This window comes from Opisthocomus hoazin, chromosome 11 (assembly GCF_030867145.1).
Source record: "Opisthocomus hoazin isolate bOpiHoa1 chromosome 11, bOpiHoa1.hap1, whole genome shotgun sequence".
In the NCBI taxonomy this organism is placed as follows: Eukaryota; Metazoa; Chordata; class Aves; order Opisthocomiformes; family Opisthocomidae; genus Opisthocomus; species Opisthocomus hoazin.
This window is the reverse complement of record NC_134424.1, coordinates 246575-268577: the sequence shown is the minus strand read 5'-3', so window position 1 is coordinate 268577 and position 22003 is coordinate 246575. Positions and strand designations below refer to the sequence as shown.

The window sequence follows — 22003 nt, the reverse complement described above, 5'->3', positions numbered from 1 at the left end:
ACTAAACCAGCCCAAAATAAGACATAAATAAGTCTCAGCAAAGAGCCAGATGCTTGGATGGAAGTCCTGACCATTGCTCTGTGGATATAATTTTGGACTTACTGAGAAGCTTTGCATGGGGATCTAGTTGTAACAGGACTTCATCCCTATTCTCTAAAGGGAGTCCTCAGCCCAAAGGTGTCAAGCAGCAGATTTTAATGAGAATGAAAACAGGCGGACCTCTCTTCATGTGCTTCCCTGAATAATTTTTGACATTCAGTGTCTGTGAACAGAGAAGGGAACTTCTTTTATGAAATTATGATTATAAAATGAATGAGAATACAAGCCAAATTTTACCCTGTAGAATTCTACTGAGCCTGACTTTTGGATCCAAAACACTCAAAAGCCTTCCCTTCGAGTTGTCTCCTAGGGGAAAGGAATCTCTGAACAGTGTAGGAAACAGTGTAGGACTTCTGACCTAGCAATCGATTGTACTCTTACTCATTCTTGCATAGAGTGTATTCCTAAGAGAAAGGGAATTCCTAGCCCATACCTACTGCTATGAGGGATTTGCATGCATTTTTATGCTGTGTAGAACACCTGTACCAGTAATCAGGAACTCATCCACAACGTCTAGAAGCCAATTTGGAACTACTGCTCCTGTTCTGACCTGGTGCCAGAGGTCCATAAGTCTGCCCAGACAAAAAAAAAACAACCAAACCCACAACTTCCTTGGAAGTTCTTTCTTCTGTTTCTCATTTGTGAATCTGAACTGGCCTCAAGTTGCATCAATGGAGGTTTAGATTGGATATTAGGAAAAATTTCTTTACTGAAAGAGCAGTCAACCATTGGAACAGGCTGCCCAGGGAAGTGGTGGAGTCACCATCCCTGGAAGTGTTCAAAAATGTGTAGATCTGGCACTTGAGGACGTGGTTTAGCAGGCATGGTGGTGTTGGGTTGACGGTTGGACTTTATGATCTTAGAGGTCTTTTCCAACCTTAATGATTCTGTTCTAAATCATGTTGCTGCTGTAGCCAGGCATGCAGGCCTAAGACACTCTTTGTACTCATTTCAGTACTCTCTTTGTAATATTTCTGTTTCTAAGTGCACTTATTATGAAAACTGCATTGCAGCCTTAGAACATCGATGTTCATTGCTGGGTGGTTCCTACATTCAGAGGAACAGAAAGGATCATTAGCTAAATCTGATCTAATGTAGTTTCACCCTGGTACTTTAAATTAGATGATTGAAAAAAAAAAAGTTAGACTAAAGTATTTCTGTTCCAGAGCTCAGACTGCTACATGCTGGTGAAGCACTGATCTCAGTACTCCTATGAAGAAAAAGAATTTGTTGCTGAGATGCACTGATGATCCTGGCTGACAGAGCAGAATCTCTGTCCACTGCCACTAAGATTCTTGCATTCTGAGAGGAAAACACTTCCTCAAATGTTTTAGTAAAACATTTGTCCTGCCAAAAGAAAATTAATTTCATTTCTCAATCTCCAAGCAACACCAAGGCTACATCTGCAAAATTATGTCAATGTTTAATTATCATCATAGCTAGGAATCTGAATTCAACTAAAATTGTTAAACCTCATCTTCTAGGTACTAGTCCTTCTTATGCTTTTACTAGCATAAAGACAGAAAACACCCTGTTATCTTCTCCATGTGTAAGGACGTAAAAGTGGTGATCAAGTCACCTCATGCTTCTCTGATTAAATGTGAACGCTAAATGGAAGAGAATGATAGCCAGACAACATTTTGACCAGAGACTGACGCTAGCTGTGTCTGGGATGGGGGTATTGGTAACTGTAAATACAGAGATTATGGGACTGAAGGTATTACCTGTCTGGCAAATCTATTCTTCTAGTCGTGATTTAGAGGGCTGGAGCTGAAGGTTTACTAAGAGCATCCCATCCACAAGAGCTGACTGGGGCTGTACCACAGAAACAAGTTTCTGTCAGAAAACTGAAATGATTTGTAAATACATTTTAGCTGAAAACAAAATCCCACTGAGTTTTGAGACCAGCTTCCTAGCAGGGCTGTTGAGGAACCAATGACCCAAACATATGCATTAAGCAGACAGCTCAGATCTGCTGACTCTAGAACTTCCTGACTGCTCCCGGCTGCCTGATGGTCCGTGCAGGTAAGAGAACTCCTCATTGGGATTAAGGAATTGGCTCAAGATTCCTGGATAAACTCCACGGAAAATAATGATCAGTACAAACCTCACCTTGTGCTCCATGGGCAAGACAAATTTTTAACCTTGCTTCTTCACAATACATAGATACAAACCTAGCTATCCATGCAATCTAATTTTGAAAAAATCCTGCCAAAACAAGCCAATTCACTTCATGCACTTCTTGCCTTGCAGAAGAAACTCTATGTGACAGACAGCAGTCGCAATGCTTAATGTCCTCCAAATATTTTGTTAAATAGAGAGAATGGGATTAACTGAAGAAAAAAATGTAACAAAGTAAGATCAAGAAGCTATTCAGAATTACTGAAGCTTTCAACTGCATGATGAAAACATTCTTTTTATTTATTTATTTATTTAGAGGGCATACATGGCTTCAGCAGCTTATCAAGAAAGCATTGTAGGGAGCCAGCAACAGAATTCTTAACAACTTCATGGTTCTGTTTCACTTTTCTAGGGACATGTTTAAAAATGCAATTCCCATTCCATCAACGTCCACTTTAATTTATAGGTCGATATATTAATTTTTTAAACTTGGGTGTCCTACCATAAGAGATCTTGAGGAGTTAACATAACCAGGAAACGCCAAGCAGCTAGCATGAAGTAAGTGTAATTCCTGATGAGGTTCACTGTCACTGATGCAATAGCAGTTCCCAAATCTATGGCATTAGTATTTGACTATGCTAGAAACAACATAATGGAGAAGAAAAATCAGGGGGCACAGTTTGGTTTGTGATGGTTGGAGAGTCTTAAAAATAAAGTAATGAAAGGTGATAAACTGGGCATTGACTTCACAGTCTCATGCATTTGGCCATTACTGCACATGTATTACAAGACTCAGTAAGCGGCTTCTGCGTGGAGCAGTTCCTGCTGTATCTAAGCTGGAGCTACACATGCAAGTCTTCTATGCTGTCTAGATTAATTTCAGATTCGAGGGAAAACTACATGCTAAGAACTATTTCCAGCTCATAATTACATATTGTGAGGATCTGCACATTGGAGATAGGTGGCAAACGCAGATCTATTAAAGTACAGTCATACAAAGTTCCAAAGCATAAGTCTTAGCCATCCTATCATATCTAGGTAGCTGAGAAATTCAGTATGTCAATTGCTGTTATCACAAGTGAAATCTGACTCATTCACTCAGTGCTAAGATGAAACACATTCATATGGGAGGCTATTTTTAACGTCAAATTCTTAGCTGTTCCTTGAGTTAATTTGCTTATATGATTTTGTATATGTGAAAGTGTTTCAGCTGTTTAACCTTCTCTTTTCCCATCTACGCTTTTCAAGAGCCATGCTTCAAAGTGTGAGAGAATTTTTTTTAAATTCAGTTCAATATTCAGATCATTTCAAGCCAGAGACAGACAAGTCCTAAGGCTAACCCCACTTCAACTAAAGAAGAAATCTGTCTGATTTCAGTGGACTCTGGATTAGGCATTTTGTTAGGGCAAATCTGGGGCTAAGCTATAGACAACTATTACTTTGTTAAACAAGCAACTCTGGTACTAACAAAAGCATTTAAAACACTTTCCAGCATTCACAGAATATCACAGAATAGTAGGGGTTGGAAGGGACCTCTGTGGGTCATCTAGTCCAACCCCCCTGCCGAAGCAGGGTCACCTACAGCAGGCTGCACAGGACCTTGTCCAGGCGGGACTTGAATATCTCCAGAGAGGGAGACTCCACAACCTCCCTGGGCAGCCTGTTCCAGTGCTCCGTCACCCTCAGAGGGAAGAAGTTCTTCCTCATCTTCAGACGGAACTTCCTGTGCCTCAGTTTGTGCCCAAATTAGATTCCTGGAAAGTGCATTGCTTAAAACTAAAAATATATAGGAACTGTCTTTACAGGGAACTTTGCTTTGCTTTTGGACTATTAGTTGCCTAGTTATTTTTTACTGGCCTGCTATAGTAAATTGGCTGCTGATCTTTGAATGTAATTGCCTTGCAGATCTTTGGTTCTGAAGCCTGCTCAGGAAAACTATATTGACATGGTCTTAGACTGGCAAAGGCATCTTCATAAAGCCATATTTGTGTTCTGCATGTAAGGTGCACAATGTCTCAAACTCCCTCAGAAATATAAACAAGAAGGAAAATATATTCCATTTTAAATATAATTGTTACAAATGCAATTATAATGCTGTAAGCACAAATCTCTGCCCCCACCGCAAATCTGGAACAAGTGCACCGACATCCAAGACTCTTCTCAAATTACATCATGGTAATTAATATCAAAAAGTACATCTATGTACAATTACTGATGCATTCTTCCTCAGAAATTAAGACAAAATTCAGGAGAGGACCACAATGGAATAACACTGAGGTAATGACTGCATTCCACTGAAGTCACCCTGAAAAAGTCAGCTTTCAGTTCCTTAGGAAATTCAAGATTCTTCTTGCATTTCTGATCTATCATATAAAGTTGAACGGAGTGGGAAAAAAGCTCTGTAAGGTGACCGTTTTTTGTTCAATTATGACAGGTGGTAAGTCATGTTGACAGACAAGTGACTTCAGCCCTTTTTAGTTTTATATGGGATTTCCATGATCTGCTCAGACACAAAACGTCTTTTGCCTTAAGGAAATTTTACAAGCCACATGAGGATACACATTACCTGTAACCATAACTGATCCACTTTTATGTGCAGTGCTTTTAAGAGTACCCCCAAAATGCCTTCTGTCTCAGACTGTGGCACAGCACCCTAGAGAGCTGCTAAAATGCCAGTGTCCTACAAAGAAAGCTGTTCTCAAGCCATGGTGACAGGCTGTTGTTTTTTGTCACTACTTACTGGTGAAGACAAATGTGAGCAATCCATACTCCAGTTTTAGTCCTACATATTGTCATCAGGATAACTAAGATTATCAAAGAATCTCTAGCTCTTTATCTGTGCCCCCTGCACAATCTGTTTTTAGCAGTACTGTGCAGAAGAATACCTTAAACAGACAGAGGGGTTAAAGAGAGGGAGTCTTATTTCTTTTTACAGTAGTATAATGCTTTTTGAAGCATATAGCAACAACGTAACTACATTTTAATATCTAATGCTGTGCACCCCATACTCTAATGTACTGTTTATGAAAGCCTATGCCAAGAAAATATGAAACTGTGAGCCAAAAACTGTACAGTGTCATTCAGAATAAGAACCCATGGTATAAACTTGCATATAATCCATTACATTTTTCATTATTTTTCTTCCTTAGCTTGATAAATTACCTACCTCTCTGTGTTTACTCCACAGTGCTTGCTTAACACAGGATACAGAGAGAAAACCCTCATTTTCTCTATGCTATGTTAAATAAAATTCAACATAATCTCTTTAGAGAATGGAAAAATAGCAATTTCTGCGAGTCCAGCATGGATACAGAGTGGTCAGCAAAATAACTATCGGAGTTTTAAAATGCATTCAAAATGCAGATCTCTGAAATCAGTGAAAAAAAAAAAACAACACATCACCTAAATTACCTCACACAACTATTTGCATAAACGGTCCAGAGGCAGTACTGTATAAGTACAGAGACACAAGCCATCCAAAGAGAACTTAGCAACAGTTCTATTGGATACTCTGTGTGTCTGTAGCAGAAAAAGGGCAACTTTGATGCTTAGATGTGCAAACAGCTTTAAAGGACTAAACAATTTCTCAGCAGATGCATCAAGCAAAAATCTGAAACTACAAACCAGGTAATTTACTAAATAATTTCCTTTTTAGCTGATTCTAACTTTCCTTCTAAAGATTGCTCTGAACCAAATAGCCTATGTGATTTTCTTAGGGCTGTTATCCAAGGACTTCATCAGAAGTGATAGAAACCTGCCAGTAAGAGAGGTAACAAACTCATTCTCTATTTTAAAAATTTGTAGAACTTCATAAAATTGTGCATTTCTTTTATGTTCTGAAGATATAATTAAGCTAAATGACTGTTATGCTAGTATTAAAAATATATTCCATTCTACTGAAGAACTCTGCTTACTGGGAAATAAATCCATAAGTGTGTTAGGAATTCACTTGCTAGGTAGAAGAAATAGAAAAACACTCGTTATCTGGGAAAGAGGTAACAGAGGATACAATTATTATTATGTCTCTGAAAAAAATATGAGATGCTTCCCTAATGCAAGAAATCTCCCTGACCAATGGAGCACAGCTGTCTTATTATATTGACAAATAAGAAGACACATTGATACTTTGAATGTATAGATATAGGTATTAACAGACTAATGGGCTTTAACTAAAGCTAATTAACAGACTAATGGGCTTTAACAGACTAGTTGGGCTTTAACTAAAGGTGGAATGAAAATTCTGCAAATCCTAGTATTATTTTAAAATTAACCCATAGCAAAGGGAATTGCCTGGTGGAGATGGTTAGTGCAGGTATATATGTGTGTGTGCCTTATGTGGGGCAACAGTTAACAGAGTTCAAGAAGGAAATCATTTTTGCCTCTTGGCAGAAGGCAAAGCAAATTCACCGGCTTTCAGAACTATCTCTGCATGAGGAAGTTACGTGTTTAAAATGTTCATATCTATTCTGCCAGAGAAATGAACAAGTGCCTGGTTTTAATTGTGAAGAATTTACAGATTCTTTGAGGAATACAAAATAAACTGAGAGATTAGTAACAGAAATGAGGAAGGACCCTCGTAAGAAACTTCAATCCCTACAGCAGTGCCATATTTCCTTTTCAGTTTTGGAAATATTGCTATTATTGCTAGGTTTGTTTGCTCCATCCTCCTCCCCTGTTGTTCTCTCTCTCATGGAAGTTGCAGGAACCTCCATCCCACAATGTCATCTATTCAGCTGCAACTGCTACTCCTCTGCCTGACCTTGTGTGGTGTTTGCCTCAACGGGGGGCAGCTCCTTCCAGAGGGAAGTGAGAACATGGGAAGAAGTCCCTTCAATGACATCCTGCAGAGATCTGAAAGCCTCATTCTTCAGTCTGTCCTCACAAAAGCTGAAAAGGAAGAAGAGATGAATAAAGGTATATATAACACTTGGGACATCCATCTGGTGGTATTGGCATAGTGCTTGGCTGAGATCATTAGATCCAATGTGTAGTTCCCAGGTTCTAATGTATATATTTATTACTCTAACTAAGGGAAGCGGAAGAATAGGAGGTCTGCTGCAATACACTGACACAGAGTTCTCAAAAGGCACTTTATTCTCTAAGATCTCCCCACTTAGGCAATGCTGTAACATCGCTGAGCAGCTGCTGCATAACAAGAAGGTGGAAAAGCCTGTCACAGAAAACTTGCCTGTTGAGCAAGTGTTTCCCTAGGGAAGCTCTAAGAGGACACGTGGAGGACACTCCCCAGTTGTGGACCATGTACCTAATGATAATTGGAGGTGGGAGTGCTGCCATTCACCTACTCCCTCAACCCACTGGTTTGTACACCCCAACAGAGGCGGGCTTTCCCATGGCTGCGAATGCAGAGGCTGCTCTAGCGTCCGCCGCCTCCTAGCTTGCAGATGCTCTGCTTTCACTAGTCACAGCAGTGGAAGCAAATCAGACTCAGGGACTGCAAGAAGCAGCACATAGGTGCCTGCCATTAACAAGGAGCACAGAGCCCTTTCAGAGTGTAAAGAGGAGCTGGCCCCAAGTGCCCATAGCAAGAGCCTTCCTCCCTCTTCACATGAATGCTGAGAGTTGGTCATGTCGATCCAAGACCCAAAATATTTAAAAGAGCTTAAGAATGAGTAAGAGATACTAACAAAGTTATGACTGGTAGCTGGAAATACTGAGCTGGCTTTCTAATGTCCACATCCCTGCTTCTACTTGTGTCTCAGCCCTATCCTTTCCCTGTCTCATGCTGATTTCCAGCTCTTCACCATACCCAGCTTCTGCAGCTGATTTCTTCCAGCTGCTCAGCATCTTTTACTCACCTCCCTTCACCTGATTCTGACACTTTTACCTGAATCAACACATCACGCTTTGTTATTGCATGTCTTCCCATTTGGCTGCAGCTAGTTCCTAATGTATCAACCCATCCTTGCTAAAAATGTGCCAGAACCGTTTTGACAGATGCCATCCAGAGTGATCAAGTTCAAGACCATACAGTTAACCATGCAATTAAATGGACATAATGAGCAACAGATTATGATCCTGCACCATAGAACTCCACAAATTCCCATTTCAACTTCCTTAGTGAGGATTATGGGGGCTCATTAACAATATTGTTTTCTTTGGACAGAATCAAATGCCCCTCTGCCAGAATGGCTTTCCAAAAGACAACACCCTGGGAAAAAGTACCTAAGTGACCTGAAGAAGAGACAGCATCCTGGAAAAAGAGATGTTGAAGAAGACCCATCTTATGGAGGCATTCAGAAGAGGCAGCATCCAGGGAAAAGAGAGATAGAAGACAACCTTGACGGCTATCTGGAGCTGAAAAAGCGACAGCATCCTGGCAGAAGGTCATTGTCAGATCAGTATGCTGATGTCCCTAGTGCACAGCTAACCTACTTGAATGACTTTTCCAAAAGACAGCATCCAGGCAGAAGGTATCTGATGTACAAGCGCCAGCATCCTAGCAAAAGGGGCTGGAATGATGAGGTAGACCTAAATCCCCAATATGGTGAGAAACACCAGCACCCTGGAAAAAGGCAGTGGAATTCTGACAGCCCAGACGGTGCAGGCCCCTGCAACTTCCAGGAGTCCTTCACCTGTAACAAAGGCAGCTTGTTGCTCGATTTAGTAGAAAATGTTACCAAAGACAGGGTAGAAAAAAAACGTCAGCACCCAGGAAAGAGATCAGCATGGGAGAGTGAAACAGAGCAATAAGAAAATAATTGTTTATCATTTGCATTTGGTGAACTAAACTGCCAGATTACTAAAAAATTCCGTTCACTCCCTTTTGGCTTCCTGCTGCTGACCTCTGCACCTACTTTTCAGTGTTAATGTTCCCATTTAAGTGAATGGCTTTGTCACACACTTCAAGTGAAGGAACTAAAGGACGCAGGTGATTGGGACAGGCAAGTACTGAGTGAGTCTTCAATGCGCCGGCGTTAGGAAGTTAAGAGTGCTCATTTTCTTATGGGCCCAGATCCCACAATAATCCCACCATGTGTGTCCAATTTGCCGTTCTCAAGTGACCAAAACAGGCTCTTAAATGTCTGTTCTGATGTTAATAAAGTGGAATAATTACATGGTTTCCTCTCATGTCAGTGAAAACTATAAATACAGAGGGAGAAAAAAGAACAACATATGCCAAATATTTAAAAATTAAATTGAATAGGTTTTCAATTCTAAATGATATCTTAATGAGACCTCAACCCTTGTGTATTACAATCTGTCCAGGCAGTAAGCACTAAACAGAGACAGGAACTGTTCCAACTGGAACAGATTAGATGATTGACTTCATAGTTTGTCTTGGAACTGGCATATGAAAACCCTTTCCATCTAAGAGGCTGCACAGTGCAAAGGGTTAATGCATCCCAGAGCATCTCCACCGCAAGTTGTGAACCTGACTGCGAACACCCCACACCAGAACCCCCACCCTGATGTGTCCACATTTCAGTCCTGCCACTTGAAATCACACCTTTTCCTCAGACATTTAAAAATTAAACAAGCAGACAACCTTTTCTCCCAATAAGGATTTCTGATTTGTCCCCTCTCAAACGAATGCTTTTACTTTCCATGGTGAGATTCCCCAAAGTGTTTATCTGATATGAATGATTCAATAAACATCAATAGCCAGCTCTGGGTGTCCTTATTGGTTGTGCAAACGTATTGTAACAGAGTGAAAAACAAAACCAACCCATCCTAAATAAAAATAAATAAAGTAACATCAAAGAGTATTTTGTTAGGCACAATCTTCTTGCATCCTGGTGGTCAGCACATGTTTATACATAAAACTGTTTTGCTACTGAAGTGGAAGGATGATTTGCATATAGATATATTTCCTTTTTAAATCTTCTACCTGCGTGACACACAAAATTATGCATCTGGGCTATACCCACAGCAACCTTGTCATCTAGTTCACAGGGAACTTTACTAGAAGTCTGATTTCCTATTCACAGGTCTAACCTATAGATTTAATGATTTCTGCAATTGATGCACAGTTATTGAGTGCATTGAGTTATTCCTGTCACTTCTTGTACATTCAAAGAGGTTAGAGCATGTCAATATTTCGCTGGAATGTTACTTTTTTATAAATAAATGTTTCTCACTGATATTCATCCTTCTCAATACCATCAAGACACATTACATGCCTTGAGTGTTCCTTTTAAGTACGGCTGTTTCCCCACTCAGTGCCCCAGAGCACTTCCTTAGTCATAGAAGTTAGTTTTGCCATATGGTTTAGTTATCCTGAAGAAAAACAATTAATCACCTCAGTGAATTTCACTGCAGTTAGACACTCCCAGGCTGATCAACACTTCACATGGTCTATCAAACAGTTTCTAACTTTGGAGATAATATGCTGTTTAATATACATGACAACTGGCAGACCTAGTGGCAGGAGTCTTCTAATTAACAAGTGCTGATGAAATCCTCAGAGGAGGTAGCTGGGAACATGCCCTACACTTCAAATTCCTTTAGCACACTTTCTGTACATGAAGTCTTTTAAAAGGTTCGGATTTCCTTTTACAAGGGAAAAAATATTTCTCTAAAGAATACCATTTCATATACCATTTATGGCAACGAATGAGTGCTTCTTACACCTAAGGGAACACTAATACATAAGACCACCACCACTTGCTATAAAATGTCCAAAATAAGTGAAAAATAGGAAAGAAAAAATTACCAAGTGGGTAAACATAGGCAACAGCAAAAATGCATCACAGTTCCTGCAAGACAAGGATGCTGCTGTGGCTGCTACAAGAAAGCCAAGGTGGGGCAAGGAGAGAAACATAGAAGTCCAAACTCAAATTTTTTAATGAGCAGCTACAAAGAGCTGGTTCAAGCTATTAGGTTATTGCCTATAAAATCTATCATCCTGACTGTATCTCAGATGCACTTTATTATTAACAAATCAATCACTTATTAAAAAGGAAGGAGTGTGCTCTCCTCTGAATGTGGCTAGTGAAAAATTAGCACAACTGATTTTATAGAAGTCTAATTTTTCCATCCTCTGTATTTTAGGTGCTGAGTGCTTCAGTATTTTCAGAGATGCCAAATTCTGTCAGGGGCTAGTCATCTGTTTAAAAGCAAGGCTATCAGTATTGCAATTTTTTAAGGAATTATTTCCATTGATTTGGTTTCAGTTGTTTTGTTTTGCTGGGGTTTTTTGTGTTTGTTTGTGTTTTTACAGCCAAGCCTGGGCTGACAGCACTTTACAGTAAATCAGATTTATCACGTCATTATTATCATGTCTGCAGTTTTAAAAATTCGCCTGAGTTTGGAGCTGCTGAAAATGCACTTGTTGGCTGGGAGAAGCACAATGTAAGCAGATACTGGGAGAGCTCTGACCCACTTAAATTACTTTAAAAAAACCCAAAAACTTTGTTTCTCCAGCAAAAGGTCTCTGCAAAACGACAGAAACACTCTTAGAGATTCCTGGACAGGGGTGGGACCACACGTGAAAGATCCCCTTCCAATCTGTGTAGGCCAGTAGCCAGTTTCAAGGACAAGACACAGATTTCCACTCAGGGAAGCACCTGTACGGGTCCTGATGCTGGGCTGACGTGTCCATGAACAGAAGAAAATAAATTGGAGTCTGAAACATGAGCCAAAAGTCTTGAGCTTCTGTCAATGACCTGGGTTTGAAAATCCTAGAAACTCAAAGAGCATGACCCTGGAAACAGAACTCAATACAGGACAACTTTCTGCATATTTCCCATGATTGTAACAGCCAAAAGAGCCAGCAAATCTGCTACGGTGGCACCATAAAAATGCAACCATCTTTGCCAAGTAGCCAGAAAATTGACAGCCCTGACAGACATCCCAAGAGGATGAAGTAGGATGCTATTAACCTTCCACAGATATTTGTCTAATTATAGCTAGTTGTAGTTCTCTTTAATCCTGGGGTTCCTGCACCTACATGATTATTTTGATTATGCTAAACATGGCTCATGGAGCTACATTATCTCTGAAAAGATTGGAGATAGAGCTACAAGTGCAACCTAGGAAAGAATAAAATTAATTACTAAATTCAAATTTTGTAGGTAGGCTAGAACTTGTACCTGGTGGGGATGTGACAATCTTATTTAATCCCTTACATTTTTTGAAATGTAAGACTATTTACAAAAAAGGGAACAAAAATCCTGGTTTTCTCCATTTTATACTAAATTTTCCCTTTCAAACTTTCAAAAGTTAGCATTTACTTTCAATGGAGAAAATTACCTGGTCATTCTATTACTTGCATGAACAACTGTCACTCAAGAAAAGGAAAGAGATTGTTTTCACTGCAGAAAAAGATTATGTATTTTAAGAGTTCTCCTACTTTTTTTTAAATAACTCAAAACAATATTTCAATCTTGCCAACTAAATTTGTCCAGATTTTTGTTTTGATTGAAAGTCTATTTTCTTTCACTATCTGCACGAAAATTTCACCTCCCAATTAATTTCTTCCTGTCTGCTACAGTGTTGCAGACATACCACCATTCAAGCACAAAACTCTTTCTCCTGCAGACATCATTCTCAGAGGACCACCTGCCATTTGTGATGTGACAGTTTTGTGACTATGAAACACACATAAGCACAGTTCTGAAGTTAGATATCTGTCAGATTTACCCACACCCTAAAAACTTCTCGGCTCTGGAGTTTCGCTAAAGGACTAACCAGAAAAGAACCAGCTTCTATACTATAACGCTCTGCTACTTTGAATAGCAAATACAGTGCAATCTCTTAGCAACATGGATTACACAGATACACACTACCTAGTTACAAGCTAAGAATTTGTTAATTGCACATCTCTCATCATCTTATTTTTATTGTATACCTTCCCCTCACTGTCATCTTTTATCAGAATTTAACATCCGTGCAAACACCTACACATTACTAGCTTTGCTCAGTCACACACATAAATGTACTTGCACATTTTGATAATTGCAGAACAGGGCCTTTAAGTTGCCAAGTTCCCTGATGTAGTGCACTATCTGTCCGTAAGACAGTCTGTGGCTCTTCAGGAATGATAACAAATCAATAGCAGACTTGGTCCAAAGGTCATGGAAGTCAGTGGAAACATCTCCCTCATCCTCTGTAGAATCTGGATTAGGTCCACAGAACAAAGCCGTGCACTGGCCCTAATGTGGCACCAGAGTCATGCAAAATCTTATCTCCAGCTTTCATTGAGACTAAAACAACCATGCACAGATGAGTTCTTTGTTTACTCTACTGCAGTTTACATTTCTGGAATGTTACCAGTTATTAAGACATAAGGGAGTTTGATTCCTAAAGAGCAACTTTTACAAGTGTCTTCAAAATGAGCTTTGTTTTCAACGGGAGGGGAAAGTTGATGTGAACAAGCTGTATAATGAACATTTCCTGCAACTATTTTCAACTCCTCTCACCATTACTGTTCTGTGCCCCCTCCCACACACTTATCAGTCTCGACCTCTTTGCTAACCCACTGTAATTAGCATGGGCTGAGTGTTTCCAAGGGACACTTGGCCCCAACAAACCCCTTTATTACTACTTTTAATGACTCATTAGTTGGAGAAAGTTTGAAAACAACAGCATCACCATAGCTGAAGTAGAGTCACTGCTTGACTGGTAACTCAGTTAACATTAAACAGCTAGCTGCAATTTTAAAGCATCAGTTGGGATTTCGCTATGAATAAAAACTATGATCGAAAGCAGTTAAGTGGAGAAGCACTGTAGAAGGGATGAGCCTGGGTGAGGTCTACACTGTACAGAGACATGACGCAGAAGATGCAAACAGTGAAATTCTTCTGGTTTTAGGAAATGGATATGTGGACTATCTGCATTACATTGCAGAAGTCCTGCTGTCTCTCCCAACAAGAACAGCATGAACTCCCCATTCCTACTGGGCAATGAGGAAGGATTCAGGTTGAACGCAGAGACTTCTTATAAAAACAGATGGGGAAGTTCCTTGAGAAAACTGAGTTATCTACCTGCCTTAAATTTATTTTAGACCTGTCTGAAGAAATTTGTGGTTTGTATTCTTTGATAAAACCACTGCAGCTTAAAAGTCCCAAGAAGGAAACCAAGGAAAGGACATATATCGGTCATCTGCCAATTCACTTTGTCCGTTTACGTGAGATGAAGGAGCACAGGCTGAAGGTGGGTAAAGCAGAACCAAAATCTTATTAGGTCACAAACTGCATTGGTATGCTGGAGCATGACAGTGGTTCCTGACAGAGATGGGGCCAAAAGGCAAAGACAGCTCTTGCATTTGTTTCAGCCACTTTGGTTTGAGCTCACAGCCAGTGATCCAGACAACAAAGCAGCATCTCACAGACACACTGGCACTGAAAATGTTGAGTGACTGAAGGAACGCCTTCCTCATTTACTCACAGCTAACATACACTGCACCTTCCTCACGTTTACGTGAACTGGAAAGAGGGAAAATGTGGACGTAATACATCATGCAACTACTCCTGCAAAATGGGATGGAGGTAAACCAGGATCCAACTTGCCATATCAAAGGAAATTAGTTCATTGCCATCTTCTTTCTAGAATGGATATTCTAACTGAATGCAATTGAGTATGATGCAGCATAGACACTTTAATAGCTGATTGGTATAGGGAAAAAGGGAGATTATGACTGGGAAAACTAGTGAAAGTGACCTGCTTTGAAGTGGTTGCTTGAGTATGATTGCTGTTTTAAACTAATTTTCACAGAGAAGAATATGCTTCCCACAGAAATTCCTTCATGATTCTGAAGCTGGTACGGATGTGTGGGGTGCCTGAAGAAGCTACTGTACAAAGAGAAAAGGAGGAGGAGGAGAGAGAAAAGCCAAGACAAATGGAAAAACATAGTAAGACTTTATGACAGGTTCTCTGAGTCAAAGCAGTCAAGACAAAAAGCAAGCTCTTTGAATAAGCAGGTGTTGTTGAAGAAGACAGCAACAACCACCCTGCAAAAAATCACAAATCATTCACTGTTGAATACCCACTGTTGAGGGTATTCTGCTTACTGATTTCAGACATTCTGCTTTCAAGACGGGAGTTGGTTGTTGTACAAATTTGTAGGGGAAACAGAAGACAAGAGAGGTTATAGGAGACAGCGGCCAAATCTGAGTGAGTCTGAAACATGAAATGAGCCCTGAATGTAATCTATACATTGTGGCGTATGGATCCTACAGTTCCAACATTAAATAAAATGTAAACATAAAGGAACTCTGAATCTTCCTGTCTCTCCTCTTTCTAATTCACCTACTCTATGTAAAAGTGGTGCCATTCCATGACACTCGGGACCAACATGCCAGATTCTTCAGCAGTGTTAAGGGACCAGACAAACTTGTGTAGATGACTGGTCTGCCAGTACTGAAGCAGTTAATAGGCAAATCAGATGAATGTGGCTCAACAAGTTGTCAGCTGCAGCTCTTACAAACCATCATGCTGTCAGTTGTGATTGCTGAATCTGCAAACACAGGAAAAACCATGGGTTTGGCATGGAAATGTAGCTGCTATCCTCTCTACCCAGACTAATTAAACAAATTTGGTTTGTATCAAAATGTTTGCTACAAGCAATCTGAGTATATTGAATACATGAGTTTCATTAAAAGGAACAGCTATATGCAAATTTTTTAGTTCTCTGAACAAAATGAAAAATATAGAAAGTGTTGGTTTAGATACACCTAAAGAAACAAACAAAAACGTTTTCACAGATAAATTAAAATCAAAGATAATTTTATGTTGTAAGAAGAATTTTGTGCTACCCACTTCAATGTTAGGAGATCTACAATGAATTTTTTAAAAGTTATCATTGAATTATAAAATTGAATTTGGGCCAATTTAAACACAGCATCAATTTAAATTAACTAGCTGTTTAATTTAGGGAATACTTAGGAAGAACATTCTGATTTTCCACTCTGCCTCCACCTCAAAGTCTATATTGAACTCAACACTGTTCATTTTCAGATATTTTAAACTTTTTTTCAGTGAGTAAGCCATATTTGCGCAAAAATGTTCCACTGCATTCCCTCATAAGTAGACAGGCATCATCAAGAATTACTTGTAGTCTACATTTACCTCTCCTGTGCTGGGATCAGATTCCATTATTTAACATTCCAAATGACACTGAAGATACTACAAGAAGTCAAAGAGTACACGTGAACCTAACTGGAATATATTTCTGACAGGACTGTGCCATGGCTACAGGGCTGACTGTGTCCCTCTTCTCCGCTGCATTCCTATGGAATTCTCTCCTCTTGGGAGTTGCAATGAGCAACTTAGCAACAGACCAGGTCGGAAAACTCACCATTAGCGTTATTACAACAGCTCACAAACATATTTTACAACTTATTTACTCAGTGTTTGCAAAAGACTTTGAGTGTAGCAAAGTAGGAGGAGTTATGTAACGGATGTGGGGTTTTGCAGGCCGAGCTTTTATATTCCAGTGGCAGAACGGGGCAGTACACGCTTGACTTTGCCTCTTGAGCAAGTGTTTGGAACACATCCCTTTCCTGTGCTGTTGCTCTTTTACACTGATGCACAATACTAAGCCATTACTGATTCAAACTCAGTCCCCAACAGCGTCTCTGGCACTTCAGTAAGGTTTAATTTGTCCCCAAATACCTCTCTTCCTATTGCAACTAGCTGGATTAAGACAAACTAATTTTTGAAGAAGCATAAACTGGACTGCTTTAGACTGACCTGTTTTTTTTTCATTTTGTCAACACTCTCTGTGCGGGAAAGTGTGATGAGCCTGACTAAAGCGACACGCAGCCAAAGTCTGTTCTCATTTACACCAGCACAAACCTAGATTATGCTCCACCTCTGTAAAGGGACATGGGGCCTCCAGTGACAGAGGAGCCCAAACTTCCCTTTGCAAGCGAATGGACACCATTCAACACATCACTACATCTGGCATGCTAACTTTGTATTATTGCTTCTATAATTCTCCCTGAGAGACTTCCAATACAAGTGTAATACTCTCATAAAGATTCAAATCATATTAAACAGATGCAATCACTTAATTGGCAATAAGTTCCTCAGGAAGTGCTAAAGACCATTTATATTCAGAAACACGCAAACAAATGGCATTTTTCTTTCAAAATGTTGAATGAAATTTCTTTTTTCAAGAGTGACTGACATAACACGGTGTTTTATCCACAATTCAGAAAGACTCATTTGATGAGATGCATTCTTACAGTCTGGGGTCAAATGTAGAACATGCAAAAGAGCACAATTAACTAACCGAAGATTCAGTGAAATCTTTGATTTCTAGTGCACATCCCAGCATGTTATCATCCTTGTTGCAACTTGCTGTAGGCAGTCCTCACTGTATTGTTTGTGTCCCAACAGTAGGCTATTAGACTTCAATTGTTTTATTTACCATTTTCATAAGCCTTTAAGACTTTTCCTTTGAAAATGAACAGTTACTGGAGCTACTGAGAAAGGCATGTTTAAGGAAAGAACTCGCTGTTCCATTGCTTTTCCTTATACCTGATTCTTACCACTTCTGAATGACAGGAGAGCACCGAGCTGCCCGGGTCATCAGGGCCTCACAACTCAACAGGCAGGACTATCCTGCCTGCTGCAGGAGAAAAATCTTGAAAACAAATGACTAAGCAGCCCCATATGCTGTGAAAGCCACTGCAAAGGTTCCCAGCAGGTCTTCGGTTGCTCTCAGATGTGCTTGGTGTGCCATCTAGTGACAAGCACGTCTTCCATTCCCCACCTACCCCTTTTCTTGTCCTTTCCCTACAGCCACTAAACGAACACATGAAACGGGAACAAGAAAACCGAAATGCCTACAGACACACCCCCACAAGCCCTGCATCTACTCTTGTCTTTTCTTTTTCACTTATTCCCACTGTTGCCTTTCTCATACTCACTACTCTCCTATCCAAGCACGGATCTTGCAGCTCTTCTAGCAACGATTGTATTGCTGGAGCATTCTTTCACTGGCTCTGTGATTTATAGATCACTGGCCTCAACAGAGGTCTGAAAAAAAGGAGCAAGGTAACAACAAAGGGAGAGGTAGTTGGTTCCACCTGAGCTTTCCCAAGGCACAAGCACGGCTCAGCACCAGGAGACAGCCCAGCTCCAGCAAACACAGGGGAAGGAGGGTGACACCACAGCAGGTGAATCCTCAAAGGCACTGAGCCTAAGGCTGTTTCCTCCTCTCTTCCTCCAATGACAGAAACACAAGGGAGAAAAACAGTACCCTGTGTTGCTCCAGGTTTGCCCCCCTCAAGCATCACACTGCAAACCCCTCCCTTCACATCCCCAACTGCCCACTTCCCCCTAACCCATACAAAGCCCTCAGATTAGTACACCGGTGCCTCATCAAGGATGCAGATCAATTAAACCCTGGCTTTTCCGGTCTCTTTTGCAAAGAAATGTTGCCTTCTGGACAAGCTAGTGCAATTCGTATCTTCTGGTCTGAAAGGTGCAGCAGATACATGGGTAATACAGGGATACTTCCGCATAAGTGAGCATCATAAGACATAAACAAGTGGAAAAAATGGAGGCTGAGGGCTGAACTCACAGTTGGTGAATCAAAGGGAAATACAATAGGACTTACAAACTGTTCATGTAAAGCTTGCCTGCAGTGCCTTCTTTTAACTTCTTTCAGAACTGTGAAAGCCAACTCACATAGTACAGAATTAAAGACAACTTCAAAACGGTGAGCATAATCCACATCCTTAATGCTTTCCTTGAAGGCAGTGTATGCTTGCGCCAATGAATGGCATGCAATGACTCTGCTGGCATTATCAAAGAGGTAATAATCTGAGTTTTCCAGCACTAAGCAGATGCACTTAGTATTAGAAGCATATTTGAGTGCCCCCAAATGTGCTACTGTATGAGAGAAATGAGCAAATGTTGTAATTCTTGCATTCAATAGTTTTTAATCTCAGGATTTGCCAAGATAAGGAACACTCTCAGAATTAGTATGAATCTGGGAAAGCAGAAACACAGTGCTGTAGCTATCCCAAATGTGTTCCCTCCCCGTTTCTTTCTGTGACATCAGTGCTTGAATGTGATGGTCACAGGAAGAGTAAGGGTCTATACACGAGCTAACACAGAATAACTTCTATTCCTCAATGACTGTTCCAGGGTCGTCTTTGTTCAGACAAGCCTTAAGGTCTTGGATCTGAAACCGATGCACATAACCATTCCCCACTGAGAATGATCACGGGGGACTAACCCTGCTTGGATTCAAGACTCACATACTTCTGTATGAAAAGGTGCGTTCTCAGGGTGTGAACACACAATAAGATAGATCAGAAAATAGGCACTGGGGAGAAAAAGACGAGAGTAAAGGACGACAGTAACATGAGAAGTTGTTTATTAGTTGAAGCCTCAGTTCCAAATATAGAATCATAGAATGGTTTGGGCTGGAAGGGACCTTATAGAACATCCAGTTCCAACCCCCCTGCCATGAGCAGGGACACCTTCCACTAGACCAGGCTGCTCAAAGCCCCATCCAACCTGGCCTTGAACACTGCCAGGGAGGGGGCAGCCACAGCTTCTCTGGATAACCTGTTCCAGGGCCTCACCACCCTCAGAGTGCAGAATTTCTTCCTTATATCTAATCTAAATCTACCCTCTTTCAGTTTAAAGCTATTACCCCTTGTCCTATCAATACATGCCCTTGTAAAAAGTCCCTCTCCTAGGTATATAGGCCTATGCAATGAGAAAATCCAGGAGCTTTGATGAGATATGCATGCTAGGTGGCTTTGCCAGCTCAGAACTGAGCATACTGAGCTCATCTTGGCAGGTCTGTTCCATCTGTGGTTAAATCCTTCCAGATAAGTCTGGAAGCAGCCAGAAATATACTTTTTATGTGACAAAAGCAGTACGAAAAGTCAGATGGTTACTTCTATTTTTGCGTTTTCATCCTTTAAGTACCGTCCTTCATTACACACACTGCTAATTTCACTTCTGGTCCCTATAGGCTGAGGACTTTTAAAGTTTTAAAATGAAACTGGTAACACTTAAAAATATTTTCAGGTGCTTAAGATCTTGGGGTTAATATGGGCCCTTAACTTATTAAATAAATTTTAAAGAGGTAACAATCAATCATACCTTCTAAAAACAACTTAACAGCTTATAATTTACCTGAGTGCACTGCGGGGAGAGTACCCAACCAGGGCAGCTTTTACAGCGTGGTAAGATCTCTTACCAGTTTTTAACATCAAAGAGAAATTGAGTCTGTGTTTTGCATGCTGAATAGGAAGGTGACTGTAACTGGCGTTCTACATTATTTCCACAGCTGCCTATTTGTGTATTCGTAAGTAATCAAGACTGCATGGGTTTGAAAATCAGACTGTAATGGTTTTTAACAGGAAACTGTACATGTAAAAAATCAGAGTTTGACTGTTTATAACATTAATTTACTCCTATGCTTAAGTCAGTTCAGTTTTAAGACTTTGATTTCCCATTATACTTTTGCTGGATGATGGAACTATAAATAAATCAGATTAAATTCCTTGGTGATGTGACAAGGTGCTGAGAGTGGTCATGTAACAGCGCACAAAGACCAGATTGCAGGAATGAGAGCAAAATTTAGAAGGGCTACTAAAACCAGCTTGTGGATTAATCGCTTATCCCATCTGGGACCATCCTGACATCCTTTAGCTGGGATTTGAAGTCCCTAGTGGCTGGGCATCTAGTTATAACTCATGCCTTGGAAAACACACCCACCTCCTCAATCCCTGTTGAAAATGTTTTAAAGGACTTAATTTCAAGTATAAAAGTGCAGAACATTAACAGCGAAAATCCACCTTTAATGGACAGAAGTTTAAATAGCATTGTCACATGAGAAAATCTCTGCCTCCAAAAGCCTGTAATTCTAGCAGATGAATCAGAAGTATGGTTACACACTCATATTAAGTCCTCCTTACACTAGGGAATATGGGACAGCACAAATTTCTGCCAGTTGGGACTAAATAGGAGCTAGAATCAGAAACGGGATCTTGAAAAGCTATTGCCATTGATTTACACAACTATTTGTCAGGTGGCAAGGGCAAGCAGCAGTGGGATTCCGGGATTCTATTTGCGGCTCAGTGAGTAGCCTGTCATCCAGTGCTGTGGTTTACAGCTTTGGAACGCTTCTTTTCGAATGACTTGGCAGCCTACAAAAGGGAACATCAGACTCCCTGCTGTTAGCAACGCCGGTCCTCTTCCCAGCACGCTCAGCAGTAAGGATACAAAGCACACACCCACCAGCAGCTAGCAGAGGAGGTCAGCGTTGTGCGGGATGTCCCGAAGCAGCGCGAGGCCAGGAAGGGGGCCAGCCTCCCTGCCCCTGAGAGGATTCTGTCACCACGATCTCGACCTCGCTCTCTCACACACACCGGCGAGCCAAGGGACGCTCCAGCAGGCCCCATGATTCGAGCGTGTTCCAGGGTGGCTGAAAACAGGGGAGCGGCCACGGCACCTCCCTCACAGCAGGCCCAGGCCTCTTTCTCCGCCTCCTCTTCCTCCCCGCCACCGCCCGCGAGCCTCCCCTCCATCGATAGCTCTGCGCTTGGCAGCGCGCGCGTCTTAGCTGGGCCTGGCCTCACCCTCCAGTCCCGGATGAGCCCTCCTTGTCCCCACCCTTCCCGCCCATCGATATCTCGGCGCTCGCCCCGCCCTCCGCCGGGGTCTATCGCGCCCGGGCAGGCGGGACGTTGAGCGTCTGGGAGGGCGGCGGGCCGCGGCGTTCCTGCCGTTCCAGACGCGCACCTCCTGCCCGGGCGCTGAGGTGAGACCCGGCCGCCCGCCTCGGGGCTGGCGGCCCGGACGGGCCGGGGCGCGGGGCCCCAGCGGCCGTTCCTCCGGCGGTCGGCGC

The 22003-nt window shown here is 41.3% G+C and overlaps 1 protein-coding gene and 1 long non-coding RNA gene across 2 annotated transcripts in view; one reads left to right on the top strand and one right to left on the bottom strand.

Annotated features, from left to right (window-relative positions):
• The window catches only part of LOC142362753 (uncharacterized), a 61830-nt gene extending 40102 nt beyond the window's left edge, over positions 1-21728 (bottom strand). The window contains exon 1 of the long non-coding RNA XR_012765265.1: positions 21394-21728. This is a non-coding gene — a long non-coding RNA (uncharacterized LOC142362753). The remainder of the gene's footprint in view (positions 1-21393) is intronic.
• TRH (thyrotropin releasing hormone) lies at positions 6939-8931 on the top strand. Its single transcript, XM_009939966.2, has 2 exons — positions 6939-7134; positions 8345-8931. The coding sequence occupies exons 1-2, from the start codon at positions 6939-6941 to the stop codon at positions 8929-8931; spliced, it is 783 nt and encodes a 260-aa protein (XP_009938268.2).
• Positions 21729-22003: the final 275 nt, after the last annotated feature.

Excerpts from the sequence above, each read along its gene's own strand:
- TRH (XM_009939966.2), top strand. The coding sequence starts at position 6,939 with ATGTCATCTATTCAGCTGCAACTGCTACTCCTCTGCCTGACCTTGTGT. Across the intron at positions 7,135-8,344 it reads GGAAGAAGAGATGAATAAAG|AATCAAATGCCCCTCTGCCA; the intron begins GTATATATAACA and ends TTCTTTGGACAG.